Below are 25,112 nucleotides of genomic sequence, written 5' to 3' on the forward strand. Positions count from 1 at the left end.
TTACATGCGTCTTTTCTAAGCTACAAATACACATTGTATACTGCAAACAACCATACTTGACATGTCCTATATAGCTGTAACACTGAGAAATCAGGCAATTCTGACAGCAGTTATTCAAGAAGCATCCTCACTGGTGTGAACCAAGAGACACGGTGATCATAATTTGTAGCAGTGTCCCCAGCATGAATTACCCCAGCGAGAAAAACTGTCAGATGATGCCGCTATGTTATTCCCATACAACTATGGATCCTATGAACAGTGTGCACTCATTTTCAATTTCATTCTGATTTGTAAAAGTGAGCTTATTTCATAAGCTATATGGACAGAAGTGGAAGACAAATGAAAGAACACACAAACTGATCCTCAATCAGTTATTTGCACGGTCTTCTGGAGACAGCTAGACCAAATGAAAAGTAGATATTGTTAATCAAAACCTACTACATTCAAATTTTAGAATCTCAGACCAGAACACTGAGCATGCAAACCATAGGTGGGAAACAGATTTCATGCTGAAGTAAGTTTCGCAGCAGTTTTTAGATCTAACAGAGTGTATCACATAATACGCTAAACCGCAAAATGACAGTTAATAACCACTCAATCGCAGCGCTCGCTAGATGTGAATGAAGAGTGTGATCCTCCAGATAAATGCTGTCTGACGTTTCTCAGGAGAGACTCCTAGCTAACTGTACTGCACCCTAACAAAAATCACTTTCATCCAGTTTACCCAGAGATGACTGGAAGAATGGGTCACATTCTTGAGTGGAAGTCCAAGGTTTCAGTCATCAGTAATGAATTTACAACAGCTGCAGACAATAGCATACTGTTCACATCATGTGCAGCAAGCAAAAAAAAAACAACCCACCACACTGTGTAAGCATTACTGAATCACAAAAGACCATCCTTGAACAAACTAGAAATGTTGCCATAGTGCCTGCAAAAGTATGTATCAAACATTCTGTATGTGAATAAAAATTTGGGTCTGTTTTTTGAAATAGCATAAGTGCAATGCTAAGATTTGGAATGGATTCTGCTGTACCTTCTTGAGTTTGCCAGCTTCAAACTAACAGCACTTAATTCATAGTTTCAATTACTGTTTCTCTGTTCATTTAGGCCCCTGAATGCTTTCAAGTTTTCTAAAAACTATAATAGATCAAACACTTGAACAGTAAAATCACCTCCATATAATCTGTAGAAATGACTTTAGAGCATAAATAGAATGCCAATAGCACTGTTTTCACAACCAGGCTCAGGACTGTGTTATGGCAGTAATATGTGCCAGTGGCAGTAACAGGTCCTCCCACATCTCCCACATTCCTCTCAGGTATGAGAACATAATACACTGAATTTGGAGCATGCTTCCCTCTTATATTTAGCAAGCTGTAACTAAATCTCTCTGTGTGTACACACCCCCTGCATAAACTGAATGATTTGAGCACGTATATAAATTTTGATGAGTACTTTGTCACATTTATCCTTTTAATCTCAGTCTACATATCTAACTTCTTCAAGCCACCTGCTCTGGTAACATCTGGGTACTTGAGAAATGGCCATGTAGATCATACAGTCATTTAGCCCCATATCTTGTCTCTAATAGCAAGTTAACAGTGGGTGTCTAGAATCTGTAAGTTAAAAGCAAACAAAACATACCAAACCAATCCCTCACTCCCAAACATACACACAGGACAAAGCTAAGGCAGTATTTGCCTAGAGTATGATCCATCCTCCATCAACTTACAGTTCAGACTTCCCAAAATGGAAATGATATTTCTGCATTTATTGGTAAGCAATGGATTTCTTGGACATTAATCCCTCACTTTTTGAATGCTTTTTAACTTCCACAATGCATTGTGATAGAGTTCCACAGTCTAGCTGTGCAATAGTAGCTGTTCTGAACATCGGAACAACTGGAACAAGAAACTATCAGGCCAAAGTAAAGAAAATTACAAACCTGGCACAGCATTGCAGCGTTACTGTTAAGTCTTTATGACAGCTAATACAGAACAGATACAAAGAAGTTCCTCACTGCAAAACATCATCACGCTTCTTAAGATTTCCTAAAAGGGATAAAAATCTTAGAAACTTCAAAGGTGAATTTTCATTTTTCTTTGGCTTGCTGATACCATCTATCTCTCCTTCAGCACAGTCAAGGAAACTAGATGGGCTGTGAGTGATACAGGATTTTGCTGCATCAAAGCTAACTGCGTTCTTCTCATAATACTTAATGTTGCACCTGGTATGTTGACTATCTTGCAGAAAACAAAAAAGATCTTTTACAAGACACTTAAGTGCTCTCTCAGAAAATCTAGGGGTGTCACAAAAGAAAAGCTGAAAACTTATTAATCAGAGCTATGAGTCTAAAAAATGATTTCTCTAACAGGAAAGATCCTCAGCTCCACTGAAAATGCCTCTCAAACACTGAGGCATCAACACTATCTGAAAAGTTTTGAAGAACTATCATTGAAGGAGATGTGAAGTTGAGCTTAGAAGAACTTTTCACTTTCTAAAGGCAATTTCAAAAGAAAACCTGGTATTTGAGAATGATGCAAAGTAATTGTTCACATCAGATGAAGCTAAAAAAAACAGGAAGAAGAAAAAAAAAAAAATAGAAGCTCTTGAAAGCATGATTAATGTCCATGTCTTCAAATCAGACTTTCTGGAATGGAAAGACAGATACAAAAAATAACAAGCAACAAAGGATTTCTCTTTTCTTTTAGAAGCAGAGTTAAACACTTGAGAAGAACATCAAAGGGCAGTGAATTTGTTTGAAGAAGGCATTGTAATCTTCAAAATATTTTATTTGATCTTGTACAAAACTGTACCGTTTCCTTGCATGTAAATAGAAGTGGTGGTGGCAATACAGGAGATGTGAAATTCCCAAAACCATTCAGTGCAGAGTCTAACTGTACAAGTTCCTCTGTGTTTTCCCAAATGTCCATGCAATTTCAGCTGACAAAAAACATTAGGAACTCTTATAACTGTGTTGGTGATACAAGAAAACTGAAGAATAGATCCAAGGACTCAGCTTGATTTGTTCTACATATTTTATGGCCTCAAAAATTATGCATCGGTTAAAAAAGTCTCTTCTTCAGAAATACTTCATCAGAAGAGTAACCTGTGCAATATGTAACTAAATGATCTAAACCATGCTTGGTATATTTGATAACAGTGGGTTTTGGCACTTGTTTTGTGGGCTAAAAACATGCCCAATACACCATGAAAATGCTATATTTCTATACTAGAAAAAAAATGCACATTATTTAAAAAGCAAGCAACAAAAACCAAAACAAAAGCAACAAGGATAGATCTTAATAGTAAAAAACACCTTAAGCTTTCTCTCCAAGATAAATAATTCAGTTTTTCTGTCTTGGTATAGAACCAACTCTACATTATAATTCATTCTTTTCTTTTTACCAATCATTGATTTTTCTACTGTAAGAAGTGAAGTAACAGATTGTAGGTTTTGTTGTTGTTGTTGTTTTATAAGCAAAAAATTGATGGACTACAGGATAAGGTTATTCTGAAAATATCTATGAAACAACAATCTAATTATAGTTTTCCAAATACGAAACAGGAAAGTTAAAAAACACTTAAAATAATCTGCAACTACAATACAAAGAACTCCAAAACACATAACACACCTTCAAATATTAAAAAAGTCAAAAGCCTTGTTTCTTCACCATTTACTTGTCCAAAATGTGTACTTTCACCGTTAATTGCTGTTGAGGACATTCGTTTAAAGACCTCACACACACACACACACACACACACACAGAAAATACCATAACTTAATTACACTACTTTTGTAGATTACCCTGAAGTCTGTGCTATTTTCTTTGTTGCAACTTTTCCCCCTCCTCCTCTTGGACACACTGCCTTACAGAGCACACTGGTGGTGAAGTAAAAGAAAACAGCCTTTAGAGATTGTTTTATTAAGATAATTTTACATGAACAAAAGCATATAAAGTCATAATCTAGGAAAGTATTATATGAGGCAAACTAGGTAATTACAGGCATGTAAGCTTGACATCAGCCCTAGATATATATATAGTACTTGATAAATAAAGGAAAAATATGCAATTAATGTCAACCAGCAATGACTTATGGTAACTAGATACTATCAGAATAACCTGATATTTTTACATGATTACAAGTTTAATGAAATAAATTATCTATACAGGTTTCTCTGTGGCATTTTATACAGAATTGACATTTTGATTAAGAGACTAACACACTAAAATTGATGGCAGATGGATTTAACTGACAAGTTTCAAAATATTATTTCCCACACTGATTAATCAAATTGTACTTTGCAAGCTGGTATTGCAGTGATCATCACTTAGCCCTTTGATATGCAAAATAGTTATTAATTTTCCAGAATAAAAAGTAATTAGTTGCTCATAAGCTGTAAAGAAGGCAAAAAAGTCTGGGGAAGAAAAAAATAACAAAATGAACAAATAACTGAAGAATACACACAAAATCTTGCTCAGTAGAGATAAAAAAAATCACATAATATGAATTTTTAGAACAGCCAAAAAATACACAGTTGCAGCTTAAGAAAAAAGAGCTATACATATAGGAAGAAGAAGCCAGAGTCTTACATACAGGACTCTGCATAGGCTAGCAGTAATTAGAAAGGACCAAGGCTTTCAAAGGATAACTAGAGGAACGGAAGATGTACAGAAAACATACTTGTTGACTCTATTAATAAATGTACTGTATTTCCAGTATGTATCAGTAAAGTTGAAGTCCCCCATGAAAACAAAGGCTGGCAATCATGCAGCTTCTGCCAGCTGCTCATATAACGTCTCATCTGTCTCTTCATCCTGGTTTAGGCAGTCTATAAAAGACTTCCACCAGGAAGTCCATCTTTCTGGTTCTTCTCCTGATCCTCATCCATAGAGACTTAGCCTAATTCCCAGCCCCAAGCTCCACAACATCAAAGCACTAATGTAGAAAGCCATGCCACCATCCCTCTTTTCTAGAGTATCCCTTCCGAAGGGCTTATAGCCCTCCACTGCAGCACTCCAGTTGTGGGAGCAATCCCACTGTGTTTCCATAATGGCAACCAAGTCACAGTTTGCCTGCCGCACCATCGATTCCAGCTCCTACTGTTTGTGGCCTGTATTGTATACACTGGTGAAGATGCACTACACCTAAGCCCCTGGCATCACCTTCACTCATGTTGTCATCATACCTCTGGTTCATTTCCAGCGTATCTGGTTTTAACCACATCCAACTTCATAACTAGTTTAAAGTTCTCTCAATGAGCTCAGCCAGCCCTACGAAAAATGATATAACTCTTAGTGTCATGGTTTTATGAATTTTGGTTATCATTATTCCACATCATAAAACACACTAGGAGTTAAAGAGTTAATGCTCCAGTTCCAGTCACCTGTCTGGAAGAGAAGAGCTATATTCCCCAGAAGACTGTTCAATGTGCTGTTATCATTTCTGCTCATGGGGAACACATACAAGACCTTGCTAGGTCACCTGACACTGGTCTTTTCAATCATCAGGCTCTCTCTCTGCTGCTCATCCCAACTGCACATCATTAGTGAAAGGTCTTCAGCTTTTTTGGACATTCTCTCTCATTATATTTGATTTATTAGCTTTGATTCTAATTATATTGTATTATAGTGTATTATCTTGCATTCAGATGCTATTATTTAGTAAATTAGTTTGTTTCTCCTCAGATTGTTGCTGCCATTTTTAATTATTTTAGGGTCCCCTGTTCCCCCTTTCCAAAGGCTGCCCAGGAGTAGGGAAGAAATAAAAATACTTCTGTTATCATGAGGATGGTCAGTTTATCTTCTTTCATAAGGAATATAAAATGTATTATCTTAGCACTGAGACTTATATAAAACAGGGATAGATTTCCATTTTAGTTTTTTCATTACTCTTATTCACAATGACTTAAACTGCATCAGATCTATAACCCAGTCTAGCCCTTCCATTATTATTCAAGATGTTAAGGTATGTAGCAATTCCTTCTGCATGTCAACTGAGAATCTCAGTAGCACATACAGAACAGAAATACATTTTCTAGTTTTCAATAGTTTAAAGAAAATTGCCATATTGTGCTGGAGATACATCAATGCCTTTCAGTGACCAATGCACATTCCCTTGAGTGCAGGTCTGATACAGAACCAATTGCTATGAAAGAGGTTTAGTACTAGTGTTACAGCTTTGAAAGAGGTTTAGTTCAGTGTTACAGCTTTGTTACAGCTATGAATAAAGCTGTACTACTCCTGTGGTTCCTGATGGTTTCTGAATAACATAAACATAAGAGAGAAAACTTAATACCTTTTTCTTTAATACACAGAAGCAGAAAAGACCTCCTCACAATCTTAAGCATGTTCATTATACATTTCAGACAAATGAAAAGGTTTCAGTTTTATAACACTTTCTCAGTAATATTTTGAGTAAGGAAGCTGTTTGTCTGAACAAAGATTGTAATATCAAATACAATCCGATTTCTTGTAAAGATAAACTTGAACTCACCAAAAGTATATCAAATTTTATTACCTTTTTCCACAAAACAAAAAAAAAAAAAAATACCAGATCCTGAAGACAATAGCAGCTAAAATTTCATTTAAGGTAAAGATGCTATAATTTTTGTTCAACTGCATGAGACATCTGTATTTACTCAGCAACAAGCACATGTTCTAATTGAACTGCAAACCAAAAAACAAAACCAAGAAAGCTCCAGGAACACAAAAGGTTGCAGTTGGTTGAAAAATATCTCACTTCTGTCTACTTTTCTGAGCTACAAGCACTGTTAAGCTCTGAGAAAACACGCAATTGAATTTTAACCATGTGGTATAATACATTATACTTGGATTTCACATCATTGCACTGTTTGTTAAAGTCTTTTTTTCCCTTGTCATCTTCTTGCAAGAATCCAGTTTGATTTCCTCTAGTATCAATATCATCATTCAAGTGTTTTGTACAAAACAGTTCTAAGATATTTGAAATTTTATTAGTATTAAAGAAATACTGGAAAGCCTTGAATGAGTACTTTACATACAAATGTGTACCCTTTGCAGTAAAGAGAAGTAGGTTCACAGGAATAAACTTCTGCCTCTTTGAAGGGAAACAGGAACTTAATCCTTTCTTCAAGATTAGCAGTAATCTTTTTGGATATGCAGAAGTTCAAGAATGTTTCCAGTTTAAGAATAATGAAGAGCTCTGAGATATAGTTTAGTGGTTTGCTGTAGCTATGGTCATGGGAGGACAGTTGGACTAAATGATTTTGTGGGTCCCTTCCAACCTTGTGATTCTTTGATTCTATAAATACCCTAGCTGACAAGAATGAAGATCTGTTTCTTCCTTTAATGAATCCCATCAGAAAATGGCCCCTACTGACATGTGAAACCAGTACTTAGACTTTACAATGTTTTCTGGCACTAGAAGGTAGAATTACATTCCTGTATGAAAGAAAAAAAGGATGTTCACCTATGAAACAAGATTTCACCACCTTCCAGTGAGTTTTCTGATAACCCTCAGCAAAAGAGGACCTCAGGGCTCAGATGATTTAATTTCTTCATAAGTGGCTTTTGCTAACAAATTTCAACTCTCATACATCAGTAAAGCATTCATGTATTCACTGCTTTGAGAAACTAACCACGGTGCTTTTCTGTATTGAAAAGATCGACCTTTGGCTACCCAGCAAAACAACAAAAAAGTACAGTTAAAGCTATTCAAATTGTAACTAAATAATGCTCATGTGAGAAAAGTAAGTACAATTCAAGTAACATCCGCTTCAATGGTCTTCAGATAGACATACATAGAAAACTTCAGGAAAAAAAAAAAGCTTAGAGAAAAAGTACATGAAGTGTTTTTTGCTGAAAACATTTTAAGACAGCTACCAAAATGTGAAGCTTTGAACTCATCTAGGGATAGGTCCTGTTTGTGAAACAGCTTGAAAGACTCCACATTTACCTCCATTTTAAACGTGTCAGTGTGAATTGACTGAAGATGACTATTCAGTTTTTACAATCAACATATTTGAAGTTTGTTTAAAAAGTGTACTGAGTGCTCCACAGCTGCAGCGTCAGCATCCACCCGTTTCATGGCATAGGGACGAATGGATGATGTCAGATTGATCCTTTCTTTCACACACCTAACAATGCTCAATAAGGCTGATGCACTGAGGAGCCCAACTAGCACCTGCCTCTTTAAAAAGACTGAGACACTACCATAAGGATCACAGTGAAGATACCTAAAGATCCAAAGCATCAGTTTCTGCTGGCTGTAAATGGAGACAACCAAAAAGCCCATTCTGTTAAATAAAATGCATGGTGCCTAAAGCTACATAAAATGCTTCCTGGCACTATCTGTGGCCAAGGAAGATGTGCCTATGGAACCACATGAGTACACCACTTCACAACTGCCTTGTTCGGCAGCTAGGGAAGACAAAGAGAGACTACACGAGAAACAGTGAGCGCCTCTAGAGAGATGCATTCATGATGTCCCAGTCTGAAAAACCTTCAAGGAACAGGATCCTTTTGAATGTACAAAGCTGTGTGTTTGTCCAAGAACAGCACAAGTGAAGTTTCTTCCTGAAAACTAAGTGCTTCTAAGATCTCTAGTAACCATCAGCATGAAGAATTAGCTTCTGCTAAAATGCTTGAAAATCTCTAATATGAGAAATCTGATATACAAGATTACATCAAGTTGAAGCTTTCAGAGCACTGACAATATTCACAAAATAATGAAGTAAGCATTGATGTAAATACTCTACAAGCATTAAATTTCACATTTAAGGTATGCATACTTGAGTATTTAAGAACTCCCCCAAAAAAACAATCACATAAAACAACTTCATCCTTCATCCCAAGCAGCAACTGATGAACTTCATCCTCTTGCTAAAAACTGAAGATGTATTTTATCCAATGCTACACCTCATCTATAGCATACCCAACATGTCAATTTACGTTAATATCCACAATTCCAATAAAGGTAGAATTAATACAAATTATTATTAAGTGCCAAAGTAGTTGAGGAAAATTTGACTATCTTACCGCTACACTTCCATTGCACTTTGGGGACCGGCAAACACCTGTTATTCTGTTTGGAATCAGCACATCATCCCAGCAAGATGGGCCCTTCAGAGAAAAACAAAATATATTAAGCATATAAAAACCCTCATAAATAAACACATAAAAATTGGCTTTGTTGCCTATTTACCTGTTCCGATGCCTTTTAACTGCATTTTTAGAGAGCTTTATTAATGTTGAAGGAATACAATCAGATGACAATATTCATAAGTAAAATCCAGCCATTATCATGCATAGCCCCCCCATTCTGCATTCAACAATGAAGCCAAACAGGAGGTGTCTTCTCAGCTTAAAACTGTGAATGAATCATTCTTAAAAAGCTACAAAGACTCATCTTCTGGTTTGCCTGTAGTTTGACTGAAGGCAAAAAGAAGAAGGACACAAAGGTTGGATACGGAATACTCAGCTAGAAATACTGGAGCATAACAAAAGACAGGTTTTATGTCTGACTGTGAGAAGTATAAAGAACAACAATTATATTTGTATCACAAATATACACACACACCACCACCTCAAACTCTATCCATGCTTTAATGTCCACATTACTAGTAACAGCAACTTTCCTTTCCCAGATACGTGCTTGGCACTCTTGACGGCCATATTTTATTATTAGTGAGAATTCAATGTACTTAGATTTAGTATGAGAACTTTAGTTTTCCACCTTTAGAAACCAGAAAAAAAGACACATGTCCTTGAAAAGCACTGAACTATGAGTGTTAATGTATCTTCAATGACAGCACTACAAAGTCTCACCGCTATAATTGCACCAAAATAAAATTAGGAATTTTGGTTAGACAAGCACTTTGAAATACAATTTTTTTTGGTTGCTCTTTCTCAAGTCTCAGGAAAGTCTGTCAAACTGCAAGCCAGTCAATCACTTGAGTTGTTACAATTCTGCATGCTCTAGTGCTTGTAATTATTAGTTTACATTAATCAAGAACATGCTGTGAGAAGGACAACGCCTTCTGATTGCAAGATTAAACCAACTGCCCCTCTTGAGCATAATCACAGAGAAAAGCTAAGCAAGAATATACCAGAGCAGACATTTTCTAGGGTACAAAATAAGAAATCAAGAAAATAAAGATCTATAAGAAGAACACCAGTCTATCACTGAATTTAGAAAAGATGGCATCAAACACAGTTGAATATTTCCTATCCAAACTGGCATGGGAATTCTCATTCTTTGGGAACATGGTAGCCGTTCTTTACTTTTTTTAGTGGTAACACATGGGAAAAAAAATTAAAAATCAGCAAATGGTACGTCAGATTTGACCTGAAGCTCCTACATAGTGTATGAAGGACAGGTACGATGGAGGTTTTTTTTCCCACGTATGAGGGAAATACTGGAAACCTACAGACATTCTGCTGTATACTGTATTGGTGGACTACAAAACAAACAGTACGTTGTACTCCCAGTATACTTGCCATCACATAGCCAGTACCTGACTTCATATTTTAGAATCATAAATGGATTTCAGCTAAACACTTAACAACAAGAAAATCTCTGCAAACAGAAGTAGTTATAGTGATCTCAGATGACAAATTATTCAGCATGAAGTTGCTGACAGTATTGTTGACCTGTGTGGTCAGGTAAAGGTCAAAAACAGAGGTCAGCAATGGAATCCAGTGATTCGTCAAAGACTTTGAATCATCACAAGGCTGAAAACTATCCATGTACTTAATGCTTGGTGTGTTTCCTGCGTTATATTCTCCCCTAGTGAACAATATGCAGCAGAATATCATTAAGACACATCTTAGTACCTGCTAATACCCTACATGAGAGACATAAATCATGAAAATGTTGAGCAAATGACCCAACCAAGGGACTAGTATTAATGCAAAAAGATCTTTAAAGTAATGCAAGAAATAGTTCTAGGTACTTGAGAGGGTTTAAGGTCAATGTAGTCACTGAAGAGGGTTAAATCTAACGCAAGCTGTGCAAGCACATTTGCAAAATACTGGCTATTAACCTGTCTTAATGAGAGTGTATGAGGAGTTAACATTTGTATGGTACCCCCTCTCAGATTCCTTCAGCAGGAAATGAGAAGGTTCTTCGTAATGCAAGGATTACTTGGAAACAAACAAACCAAAACAACAACAGAAAAACAACTCTTTTGTCATTCTACAGTCATAACTTGGAGTAGATATTCCTTATCTATCTTGGCTCCCCAGGGAGGTGGTTGAATCACCATCCCTGGATGTGTTTAAGAGCCGTTTGGATGTGGTACTCAGGGACATGATTTAGCAGAGGTTTGTTGTTGTGTTTTTTGTTTTGTTTTGTTTTTAAAGAGATAGGCTACTGGTTAGGCTGCGGTTGGACTTTATGATCTTCAAGGTCTTTTCCAACCTGAGTAATTCTATGATTCTATGATTCTTATGTTAAGTGCCTTCAGTTCCAGTATGAGAAGAAATTCTGGCCCTCAGACATAGTAGCAATTGAGAACTATCTTATATTATTATTGGTTTTGGTCATTAGAAAAATAAAGCACGTCCATAACTTTATTCACATGAAAAAAATTAATACTAAAGTACAGTTAGTCACATTTCAAGCCTTCACAAGATTGAATCTCCTAGTTTGATTTATACTGTTATCTTAACGATGAAATTTTCCTTGCAGAGCGCTCAACTTACTTAGCAAATTGACAGTTTTATGTCAATAGTCATAAGTCACTGGCAATGAAGTAGCTGACAATTTGCTGAGCCGCATGAAGTTGTGTAATTAGGAAGACTCCCTGTATGCCAGTCATCCCAAATCAAAGATCAGAGAATAATATACCCATGTGAAAATGCAGGTCACTGCAGTGAAGTAATTCATATTATTATTTTATAGATCATTACTTTCCTTTTCTAATTATAGGTATCACTGCTTGAAAAAAAGCCCATTAAGAAGTTCTGGTTTTTATTGTTTCATATTTTGTTCTAGGACATGGATTTGTAACTGTAATCCCACTGATTTCAACTAAATAACAAGGCTTCATAGAAAGACATTAAGATAAAGGTCTAGAGAATCATTCCTATATCAGAAGAATTTTAAAGTAGACACTCCGTTGCCAGTTTCTGTGTAATACGGGCATAAAACTGATAACGAAAACTACAAAAGAAATGTCCAAAAGAACCCCTATCCACCATAAAGGAAAGAAATGAATAAAAATCCAATTACAACCACCCCTGAGAAACTGAACTAAGAGTATGGTTGTTGACTGGCAGGCACAATAGTGTGCACACCATGCTCATAAACACTGGCACCAATGCAGGTAATCCACTGTCACCGCTGCTGAAACACACCACCTACTGCCTCACTTCTTTTTCCCCCCCTCAAGAAGGGCTTTAAAGTCTCTTAGCAAAGAGCTAACCTACAGCATTCCCACTATAGACAACATCTAGTGAAGTCCTCATCTCATCCATTCACTTCTAAAGTACGCATTCCATGCAGGAGTGCCAATGCACTAAGTGTGCTAAATAATTTCATGAAAAGAAAAAACAGAAAAATGCTAATGAATTCCAAGAATAAATTTCTCAATTAATGAACACAAGTCTAACACAGAGAGGCATCAAGCAAGAGACAATTTCCTTAAGGTGCTCAAGCAAATTTTTCAGTTATCATAGCTACATAAAACTGTGAAAATCAAGATTACACACTACAGTACCTGTAGAAAATAGATTGCCATACACTCCGTTTTTGATTTTACACATCATCACAAACTCTGAAAGACAAAACCTTACCAATTTCAACAACAATATTTCTAATTCTGAGAACCTGCTATCCTTCCTTTGGAATTTAAAAAAAAAAACACAACAAAACACAGTAAACAGCCCAAGAACAGGCTATGTTAATGCCTGGCATTGCCACCTTTGCCATGTTTTTTCTTGATGATAAAGTTGTAAACTTCACCTACCCACTACACTATTTACAAGCAAATGTATCTTTCAGTGTTCAGAAATACAGAAAATCCTGCATCTCATGGATTATTCAGTTTTATTAAGAATTCATTTATGGTTACACTGCAAAAATGTTACTGTTCAATAATAATAATAATATAGCATGATCCTAACACACACAAAAAATAATATGCTTATTTAAGCACTTTGCTCATGCATTTAACATATGTTGAAGAATTAAAGTAAAAACTTTATGACAGATTCCACCTGCAAGACAAAAACCTCAGCTGGCAGGTAGGTGTCTTAGCATACATCCACATGAGCAACAAGTGTAACAGTTTAGGAAGAAATAAATTAAAAAAAAAAAAACAAAAAACAAAAAAAAAACAAAAAACAGGGAAAAGGACTAGCAAGTAAACCATAAAAAAAAAAAAAAAAAAAGAAGGAACTAGAGAGAGACAAACATTCACCTCTTTACAGCAAAACTGCTGCATAGCTGTTGAACAACTCCATCAGAAGATCTTGTACAAGATCTCCTCTCACAGCAGTAAATTCAAACCTTAAGAATCAATTTCAGATTACTGTAACTTCATTTTATCTGTATCTGATCTTCTATGCTAAACACCTTGAAGCCAACAAGCATTAAAGACCTGTCTGTTGCTAACTCCACCAAATTAAGATGCATGAGCTCTAGAAATCCAACACACAAGTGAAGTTCAGGACACTGTCATTGATATCATAGTATTGCAAATACAGAGGGGGTTTCAGCTTGATGTGAAATAGCCACTGAATAACACCAATAGCTAATGCTGAGGTACATTCCTTGCAATCTATTATCAGATTAACAGATGACTGCTTCTCCTAAAGCAATGCTTTAAAGACTGCAGACTTTTTCCTTTCTCTTCTGTCCTGGAATTCTTCTTGAATCACATTCTACGTACTGGCACAGCTTAACTAGAACAGAAGGAAAAATCACAGAATGCTTGGGTTGGACGGGCCATCAAAGATATTCTTATTTCAACTCCCCTGCCATAGGCAGGTTGCCAACCACTAGTTCTGACTGCCCAGGACCCCATCAAGACTGGCCTTGAGGCATTTGCCCCATCCCTGGAGGTGTTCAGGTCAGTCTCTGTGTTCACTTAAATCACAGAAGAAATGAACAAACTCGAGCTAAAGAAGCATTTGAAGCCAACTTTTGCTCTAATAAAATAAACTCTTGAGGAGGCCTCTACATGAAAGTAAGGTGGAGATGTGGGGGTGGGGCAGCTCTACCCTTGAATTTTGCAAGAACTCGATCTTATTTGTATGTAAGAGATCACTGTGAAAGTTTTGAAAGAGGTTAAGTTGAAGAAATGTCTAATTTCTTCGTATCCACTATGAATCCTTCATTTATTTCTAGGAGATGACCCGCTTGGCTAAGACTTTTAGCAGTAACTATCAGACCCCCACTTTACCATGTTTTGAGGAGAGAGACACCTGTTATCTTTAAAAGGCAAGTGAGTAAGGCATCATGTTTCAGGTTGTTTTAATTTCTGGTTTTCTAGATTTAATTTCTGGCTTTCTTGCACATCTTAGAATGAGATTCTTAAATATAAAACAAGTTAATACTCCAGTCATGGATGTTATGCATAAATTTTCTTCTCCCCATAAAGCTAAATATTACATAATAATAAATAAAGGTAAATAATACATAGCTGTTACCAAGATATTCTGAAACTACATTATTCAGGATAGATAAACTAGAAGCTATATAAAATGTCATTTAACTTCAGGTTAAACCAGATTTTCACTGAATTCTCAACAATAACTTATCAGTGAGAATGTTTTATTTTTGAAGAGATGGTAGCAACATTCTACTTACATTGGTTAGGACTTACATTCAGCTTATACCGTAAATATTCTAATTATTTGTTTGTTTTTAAATGAGCAAGCCCTCAGAAAAGAATTTAATCTTCAGTATTTCTACCTAGCATTGCAAACTCATCAGCATTTCCACAGACTTTATTACATTTTATTCTGAAGACAGTTTCCTTTTCTCTTATTGCAATCTCTTTGAGTACCCTTTTCCTTTTGTCAGAAAGAAAACAAATTACTAAATTATGTTAGCATTTTATAACTCAAGATTATCAGTATCTATCATTATGATGTTGTTTTCCTTGCCTACAACTCAGTGTAAACAATGACAACAAATGAAATTGAGGTGATTCACTAGAACTAGTATTATGACTAATTCATATTTTAGTGTGAATTTTAATGCAGTGCATTATATATTACTAAACAAACTGCAAGAATTACTTGAACACATATGCCAGCCAATACATTAAGTTCTGTACTGCTGCTGTTTACAATTGTGTTCCAGTAGTCCAGTTCTTAAGCATTTCTTTAATCTTCAGTTTCTGTATTAGGTTGTTGTGTATAAGTTGTTTTTCATTGTTATTTCATGGTCTTTATTTCATAATTTAGTCTCTTCTGGTCTGAACAGATATTACATCTGCAGAGCAATCAATAGCTCAAAACTGCAACTCTGCAAACAAGATGATTATAATCTGAGGTGATGGGTTCTGCCTGCAAAGAGAAAGTATGTGCAATCTCTTCACCACTACTGAGTGCACATGGTAGGCAGGGAAAGGTAGTGGAGAATTTCCTTCTGAAAATGGATAACAGACACTATACAGTGAACACGTCTGATGAAAATCAAGGTTCAACTATGCTGAATCATTCCAGTATTAGAAGGAAACCAAATAATCATCTGCATAAATTTCTTTAACCTCTCTCAACTTATGAGATACTCACCTGCCTAGTGGGCAGCTTTGGGAATTACACTTTCTTTGTCCACCACTTTCTGAACCCACAATACATTTGTTTCCTTCATATTTCTTAAGAGCTACTAAGACGTTCGTACTTTCAGATTTAGGGTATTCTACAGTTTAATACAAAATTAGAAATCTTATTAACAATAACATTGACTTAAAACAAAAACTTTTACAGAAATGACAAACTGAAATAATCCTACTGGCTCCTTTTGTAAGTGTGCTTTCCATTGAAATCAGAAGGTAGATTTCATCTCTACTCAGATTTTCAAGTGCAGACATAATTAAAAATAAATAATTAAATATCCCAGCAGAAAAAAAAACCCACCAGTTCTGCACTCCAAGCAAAACTCACATTTTATTTCTACTCTGCATACTTAAAGATTGTATTTTCTATTATTCTAGAGGAAATCACTTGATTTTAAGCTAGAAGAAACAAATTGTTGTCTCTTACAATCACGGTTTGCAATTAACTTCCCAGCTTTCACGTAAGTATAGAAATGATCTGTCAACTCATGCGTTGTCACTTTTGTCTTGTGGTATGGTACGATCACTGGAAAAATCCTCCATTTAATGGAAAATATACGCGTGTCAGTAGGTCATCACTCATCTGGTCTTATAAAACATTTCCTTGAAAAAACTAAATGGGTTCAAGCTGAGCAGGGCAAGGAAACGCAAACCAAAGCAAAACAACAACAAAAACACACTTAAATCCTTAACAGCTTATTTATAGCTGTTTAATGTTTTTCACGATAGCAATGCCTGTTATCTTTAATTGATATGCATATGACAGCCACATTCAGCCTTGCTTCATTTGCTACAAAAGCAATGACCTTTCAAACACTTTCCTAGTCTTCCTTTAAAAGAAATAATCACACTGAAGTGGTAGCAAAATGGAAAATTAGCCTTTTGAAACAAGCAATTCATCCTCCACTCTGTGTTAAGAGAAACATAAGACTGCATGACAGTGGAATGCATGCTGAATCACGTAAGGTTTCTCCTACTGTGCATGCTCCAGAGAAGTCCTTGACATTGCTAATGTTTGTCTTGCATATAGGTCCCAAAGCTAAACTTCAGTCTGGAAGAGATTTGAACTACTATCCAGAGGCATTTCAGGATCTGAACCAAAAGGTTTACAGCATTACAATCCAGTTAATTCTATTGCTTCTAATTCCAGCTGGACTTAAAGTCTTATCTCTGCGCTCCAGGCCTTCAGATACAGCCTATCACAGTAACACCAATTCCCAGAGAATTCAACTGCATGACCCAAGTGAGATTAAATCCCCCCCGATAGCCCAAGTAAATGGCTCATAACTCGTTTCTGTCACTTTCACTAATGCTTTTGTACCGTGAAAGAAACCAGCAAAGGTGTAAATATCTACAAATTATTAACTGCACTTTTTCCCTTGACTCCTATCAGTGATTTCAGTTGTCTGATTCCTGCTGAGAACATCAGATACTTACCAGCTGAACTTTCCCTTTAAATACCACACTAATCAGTTTCTGGATAGTTGTACTCTTGCAACCCAAGCACTGTTACTTTTGGCAAAATGCAAACAGACAGATATAAATACATATAGATACACCAAGGAAGAGATGCATATTTGACACCAGCTGTATTAAACTCCCCCAAGTCAGGTAAATCCACAGCATGTTTCGCATTAAACAGTTTCATCCGGATGAAAGCAAAAGTTAGCTGAAACAGAATATCTCAATTCTACTCTTCAGGACATGAGTATTTTAAGGAACTGAAGATAAATTTCCAAATAAACCTTGAGAACAAATAGAAGGAAAAGGAAATACACCCTCAAAATGCTGCAGACTAGTTATGAGAAAGTCCTGTGCATACTGAAATCCAAACCAACAAAAATACAGCAATGTGTTGGGAAGTACTTTTAAATATAACAACAGTCAAACAGAGACATTTTTAAGATCCTCTACCTCCCTCTTTTAAATCACAGAGAAGGGAGAAGTTCATAGGGAAGTAAGATGAAAGGAAGAAGAAAACACACAAGTGAACAAGATCTGTACCCAAAACCCTCAGCACTAAAAGGAAATCCCTTCCACCAAAGTCATAAAGGTTCAAGTAAATATATACGCATATATATCTACACCTAAAAACATTTAAGTATTTTACAATTCCGGTTTGCTAGAGTTCTATGCATCTAGTACACCTGAGAAAGACAGGTAAAACAAAGAAAAGCATCTACCAGAAATACAAGAACAACAACACAGACCTCTTCTTTCCAGTAGAAGAAATGAACCACTTATTTCCTAAAAGCCTCTAGAAGCAGCAAATCTCTACTTTCAACATGTCTTCTTGCACAAAGCTAATAGAGTCCTCCTTCAGTACTTCTGTTAAGGGATTTCCTTCAAGACTAAAACACAAGAATATCACATAAACAGAGGAGATACAGCACCTCACTAAAGGTTTGTAATGCACATGTGCAGCTCAATTCCCAAATCAAGAGGACAACTGGCAGCTGGGGGCACTTGGTCACTTTAAGGCATTCATTGGCTCTCAGCTGAGGGCCAAGTCAAAGCACAGCTGCAGGACATTGTGTTGACAGTATGTACGGGAACAGCACCTGGGCTGATTTGCAAACTGTGGTAAAAAGGGTACCACTAGGCTAAGCAGAATGGAGTAGGAAGCTTCTGGACATAGCAGGTAGTCTAGGCTAATCTTGTAAAAAGAGTCATGCAATACAGCGTTGTGAACAGAGGGTCCAATCAACTCAAATGCCAATTTCTATACTTAGGTAACATCCTTTCTGATAGAGAATAGGGAACATGGGCAATATACTGTTGTATTTATATTGTCTAACTACATGCTGGAGAACAGTATTACTGAGGTGATTCATAAGCAAGTTTTCTTCTGGTAACACGTCCAGACAACCACCACTCTCAAACACCCCCAGGTTATTCCCACCTAAATAGCCTAAAGTGGTTTCCTGAAAACTACTCCAAATTGAAACATGCTGAGGGAGCACTGTCCGCTAATAGTTAAAGCAGTCGTGGAAGACAAAACTTTGTTTATGGCTCATTTAGGGACCTATAACTAGAAAAGGTCATTGTGCCAATACAATCCCAATGAAGTCAGATCAGCAGAGGTAGTCAGCAAAAGGGAAATGACTCTATTAATGAGGCAGGTGACTCATACTTGGTTTTAATCAGAATAAAAGACATGAAGCCAACATAGCTCAATTAATTTACTGGTTGTCAGATTGTGACCATATACTATAACAAAGAATGCTTTGGCAATCAGAGTGGTGCAGCACTGAAAAGGAACAAAACTCATACTCTTGTTTAATCACCCGTATATTATAATTCATGTGATGTGTATCAAAAGAAAAATCTACATCCATCAGCATCCCATGCATTTTGTTTTACTTGAAGCAAGCTCTGAACATTGGAACAAGGTAAATGATATGTATTAGCTCAGCTAAGAATGCATGCTTATTAGACTTCAATACTTACACAAACTGCCAATTTTTTTAGTTCCAGCATTTTGGATAACCACAAATAAGCAAAGCACAATTTATTTATTTTGCATATTTACCCTTTTTTAAGTCCACCAAGTTTTAAGCAATAAGCCTACATTAAAGCTGACAAATAATTGTCTTGAGACAATGAGCCATAGAGTAAGTGCTTGGGTCATAATAAAGGCATTTCAGATGAGTTATAATAAAAAGAGTAGTTGGCACACAAGGATATTGCCAACACATGTGACTGAATGGCAGTTACTGTTTATAGACAGTACAAATTCCCCAGGCCACTATGCAAAGTAGAGAGGTCACTCTAGGTTCACAATAATTAACACGATGGCAGACTTAAATGGGATCAAGCAAGAAATCTCCAAATACAACGCATTTTAAAACTGAAGAACTAGCGTACTTGTTTGGCTCAGAAATAAATGTCAACATGTAAACCAGTGTTCAACTAGCTGGTTTATATTTTTATTCAATGATGACACTTTCTATTTAATTAAAAGGTGACAAAACTCTAGTCTTTTAGTTCATGACAACAGTTTGAACTGAATTAAAAAGAGATAAAACATTTGGGCTTTCTTGCATGCAACTGTACGTTAAAACACTTGATGAACACCCTAGATGCCAAGTTAGTACAATTATCGATGAAGATGCCCAATACACTTGCATTAGTTACTAGTGTAATGCACATAAAACCTATTGAAGTAAGCAGCAAGCAGAGCCTACTGCGTGTTCACAAACAGGAATGGGGACCATGGTCAAACTTAAAAAATATTCCTGTGAACAAAACAAGCACACATACTATTATTCTTGAATACAATTTGGAATGCCCTGTCAGTATCTTTTTATTTGAGCATGTGTATGAATTCAGTATCAAAAGTGAAGCTGCTCAAGAACTATTGTGAGTTGTCACAACACCACATTCCAGCTATGGAACCAGGCTTGTATATCATGCTGTAACATGGCAAGGAAAGAATTAAACTTTCAGAGTTGTAAAAGAAATTTGGTTTCAGTCCCATTATTCTTTATGTCAACTAGAGAGTAGAGAAAAAGGACAACTAATTCATCCCAAGAGAAAGCTTTTAATGAGTAAAACACATTTTGAGACGTGTTTTCTGCTTTTAGTGAAGCTGATAGTGATTCTAACTATACAGAGGTTGTGTTTTCCTCAAAGAAGTGCAGTGAGTTTAATTCTGCTCCTTTCTTGTAGCTTATTATGAATCCTTGGCTGTTTAAAATTACCCACGAGGACCTCTGCACTCTTTGACAGCACAGAAAAGAGCATGGCTTTACACTTTCTAAAGAGTTCACCACTTTCACCAGCAGATCATATTTTATCACTAAGTATTCCTTTTCCAGAAATGAAGCTAGTACATTGCTAGCATATTCTAAGATAAAGCTCATGTATGGTTTATGCACTTCCTATTATTTTTATATTATTAAAATCTTTTTTTTCATAAAGATGCCTTCATATTCTTCTGTCATTTTTTTGGCTCCAGGCTGCAGCATTTCCTTAATCACTAATACAGTACTTTACAATTCAACATGAACTAAATAAAAATAAATAAATAAAAATCAGTTACAACTAAAGCTGAAAATAAATGTTAAAATGTACTGTCAGTCCACAGATTGGATATGAACTGTATCTCTGCAGTGCTTCTTATTTCAAAGCACAATACAAAGCAGAATTCAGAGACCTTGCTGAGAGCAGATCACATTTATAGATACCTGACTTAAAAGAGGACTTAAAGGTCATCAAGCCTGATTACATTTTGTTCAACACAATAAAGTGCAGCCATGTGTAAATTACTGTTGAGCAAATTATGAATGATTCATGGCAGGTTTTTCATTAGAATGTAATGCCTTCTTTTCTGTAAAGTCAACATTATGATCTACACTGTTATTTATTAGAGCTCTTTCTATTAAACTAAACAGGAACAGAGATTTGTACCTTTTGTATCTGCATACACTTTAAGCAATGGTAAAGAATGTCCATCCTTCAGCTACTTCCAAGCTCTCAATCACAAATTTAACTGGAAGAGCTGTTTCCCAAAATTTGTTATTACGCCACTTTGTCAAGATAAGATTATCATAAAATAAATACAATTTATTATAACTTGCCTAAGTACTGCTGTCTGCCAATTTACAGTGATGCTCTTCACTCTATGCATGATCAACATCTCCATTTGCTTCATAAAGGTTATGGAAAAACATCCTTGCCTGCTCTTTAGAAGATAGCCACTTCAAAGACTCTTTTGAGAATCAACAGCCTTGAATAGCTTTTGATATAAAGCCAGAAAAGGGCATGTGCTAAGTAAGGGGGTGAAGCAATACTTAAGTTTGTGTGGTAGGAAATAAAGGCCAAAAATACAGTCTATCATAAAAATTAAATTATCCTTTCCACAGTAACTTTCTCCTCCATACATGCCTACAGCCAAAACCCTTCCACGCTGATACCCACATAAACTCATCTGCAAAACCCTGTTCTCAAATTCCCAAATACTTCTTGCTTCAGTACTCAGACCTTTTTGGTGCCAGAAGCAGCCTTAAGCTCACAATGAGCTTCTTGATCTGAGTTTTGGCACTTAAAGGTGGCTGGATGTTAGGTTTACAGACTGATGACTGTTTGCAGCTATGCCTCTCTTCAGATAAAAAGGGAGCAGGTGCTGTACCCAGCCATTTTCTGACAGGTTAGGAGCAGACAACCAGATAGCAATGTTGCACAATATATAAAAAGAGAGCATGCTTTGTCTTGGAAAATATTTGAAATAGTAAAACAAAACTATTAATTAACTAATTAATCCCATTTTTTTTCCCCTCCAGTATACCAGTGTTAATGGTAGAGAGCACATTATCGTGGATCACTAGTGTATAATTCCCAAACAAAAAAGCCTTTCATGGCAGTGTTAGAGAACATAATTTATGTAAGTGAATGAAGTGATTTTGGTGTAGCTTTATATTGTAATATAAATATATTTTAATTCTTTACTTCAAGAGCAACATAAATCCAAATTATATACTTTCAGAAGTACAATTAAGTCATTTCCATAGACAATCTCATATAAGTTGCAAACTGTAGGTTAAGATAATAAATTGCATAATTAAGTATTTCAAGGCCTTCAGTAGATAGTTTTGGCATCGTTTGAGTGCTGAAGGGAAGCATGAAAGTAGCAAATCTCATTTAAAAGCATTTACATTAAACATGATCGTAACAGAGGAGAATGTGAGATGAATAGAGTAAAAATAGAATATTTCTGGATCTTGATGGTTCTTTTATAGAATGATGGACAAGATTGTGAGGCAGAACATGCATATGTTTAGTAAGCAGGTGAGTAGACTTTAAAGCCATTCTAGTCCCCTATTTAATTGTGTACCTGGAAATTCAGTTGCAGTCTGCCAGTCTTTGGCTTCCCTCTTAAAATTCCTTAAAACTGCAAATAATATTAGGTATGGCCAAGAGGTAGGAAGGACTTTATTAGTTCATGATTCCCCAAAGTTCTAGAGTACCCAAGTGGAAGAAAAACACTCTACCTACAAAGAATTTCTGCTAGCTGAACTCTCTTGCAAGGTGGAGTAAAGCCATTTCACAGTCATGTCTCCTGAAAAGGGCCCTGCTGCAGTAAGGCAACTGAATCCGAATGCCTGGAGCTTGCTGAAAACTGAATATATATTTTAAATAGCATAAGACTGTTTAACAATAACTAAAACAAACAAAACAAAAACAGTAGTTCCTGGCTCTTTCACCAGCCTTCTTCTAGTTTAATTTCTGACTACAAGTATAAGACTACAGAATTGTAGTTTCCTGAAACAAGCAAACAGTATTTCATAAACTCACCTTTCACAGGATTGAAATGTCAATTATTCAATTAGGCTTTTAGCAATGCATTTCCAAAAATTCACCAGTTAAAACTACATCTATCTAGTTTCTTAAATGAGAAAGTAATTAGATAAAGAAAGAAGCAAACATGTTAGATTAAAAAGATGAAGTCAGTGTACTCTTGAGAATAAGTTTCATATTACAACCACTCAGTTTTCCCTCTCCTGCATTGCCAGCCTTCTTTTCTTTAAAAGAAGCTGCTGTTTTGTTGGAGGAGCACTTAAGATTTTTAATATATTCCCAGTAATAATAATTACAAAAAAAATAAAAAATTAAGAAATAAAACTAAAACAGCAGAATAATATGTGAATATATATGTAACTCCTGTAGAATCATTTAAATACCCACAACTTTTCACACAAGCTTAGCACCGATGCAGGAAATTGGTAGGTGGTGACAGCCCACCCAGGGCACTCCTGACAGTCTACTCTTCAAGAACAAGATCTGTTACTTATAGTAGCAGACTTACAGTAAGGACTACTCTTAATGTTTTAAATTCAATGAGTTCAACAATACTGCAGTACAGAGGCACAGTTGAGGCCAGAACCCTGTTCTTGGTTAACAACTTGTAAACAAATACAAAGAAAGATTTTGCAAGCACTGAATATAGAACTCTGTCTTATCAAGGCATACATCCAGGAGATTCTACAGTGACAAAAAACACAAAGGCATCAACCTTAATACTGCTCAGTTATTTAATCAGAACTATAAGGTGCTGTGTCCAAAACAAACATTTCTTTTTTCAAGAAAGTAATCAAGTTTAGATATGTAACTCCACAGCTGTCAAAATAATGAATCATAAATCACTCACAGCCATTTGTTCTACCAATCAATATGTTAAAGCTAACATAAGTCGTTCTTTTTATAAGCAATGTATTCTTAAAAGCCTTCAATGAGTCGTTCAAGTACAGGGTTAACTTTCAAATACACCTGGGCTTCAGCTAGTTATGCTTTGTGACTCTTATTCACATTTCTGAACTTAAATAGTTGTTGCATCTATATCAATATAGAAAATATGCACTGTAAGCCATGTCGTAGATCCTAACCTTTAAACTGATCTTTCATTTGACACTGATCTTTCAAACTTTTTCTTGAACCTATGAGGGATGCTAGCCCACTAAAGGTTAAGAGAAGTGCTTGTAGCATAACTGTGAGATGAATTTCTGATATATTTAACAAAGAAAAACAGAATGAATTAGAACAATGCTAAATGATGCATTATAAAGCTATGTCAACGTGAACAAAATCTGTCCCTGCAATAAGCTGGAATATTTTGTCAAAAGATCGAATTCTGACCCAACAAATTCATTCTGCACCCACATGGTCCACTGCTTCTGTTTTTCTCTCCTAGTACATACTACTGGCTTTTATTTATAACAAATTGTTAATAACACTTCCATTAATCTGTTAATATTTTTGAGGGATAATAACTAAGAATCATAGCAGAAGCTAATCCAAAATTAATTCCAGTTTTATGTTTGTTTTAACTGTATTGCATTGTAATAACTTTCTGCAAGAGTAATTAAACTAAGGCTGAAGTGTCCTATAACATAGGGACTTCCATCGAAACACTATTTTTAGTGGAAATATTTGCATAGCTTCTCAGATGCTGCGGTAAGGAATGTCAAAAATAAAACAAAGAGGGTCTTAAACTAAGCAGCTAATTAAAATCGCAGTGTTGGTAACCAGTGTTGCTGACATCTCAGGGTAAGAAACACATTTTAATAGAGACAGTTAGAAATCCATGGAAGATATATCAGTACTTTGTGTTATTAGCTTATTACACAGATGAAATGTTTCCAAAAACATGTCTGTATGTTACCATGCATTTGTCTTATGCCCTCACTAATCACAGGGATTCTTTCCTACTTTCCTCTTAGTTTTCTTCTTGTTGAAATAAAATCATAAGACCAGGCATACCAAATGAATCACATAGTTTCTAACTACAGATGACCACACAAATTTACTCACTATCAGACCATGAAAACAAAACATCCTC

The 25,112-nt window shown here is 35.8% G+C and overlaps 1 protein-coding gene across 1 annotated transcript in view; it reads right to left on the reverse strand.

Annotated features, from left to right (window-relative positions):
• Positions 1 to 25,112, reverse strand: part of PRKN (parkin RBR E3 ubiquitin protein ligase) — a 632,920-nt gene that overhangs the window by 347,667 nt on the left and 260,141 nt on the right. The window contains exon 5 of the mRNA XM_072332498.1: positions 9,024 to 9,107. Within this exon, the coding sequence (XP_072188599.1) occupies positions 9,024 to 9,107 (84 nt within the window). The remainder of the gene's footprint in view (positions 1 to 9,023; positions 9,108 to 25,112) is intronic.

This window comes from Excalfactoria chinensis, chromosome 3 (assembly GCF_039878825.1).
Source record: "Excalfactoria chinensis isolate bCotChi1 chromosome 3, bCotChi1.hap2, whole genome shotgun sequence".
In the NCBI taxonomy this organism is placed as follows: Eukaryota; Metazoa; Chordata; class Aves; order Galliformes; family Phasianidae; genus Excalfactoria; species Excalfactoria chinensis.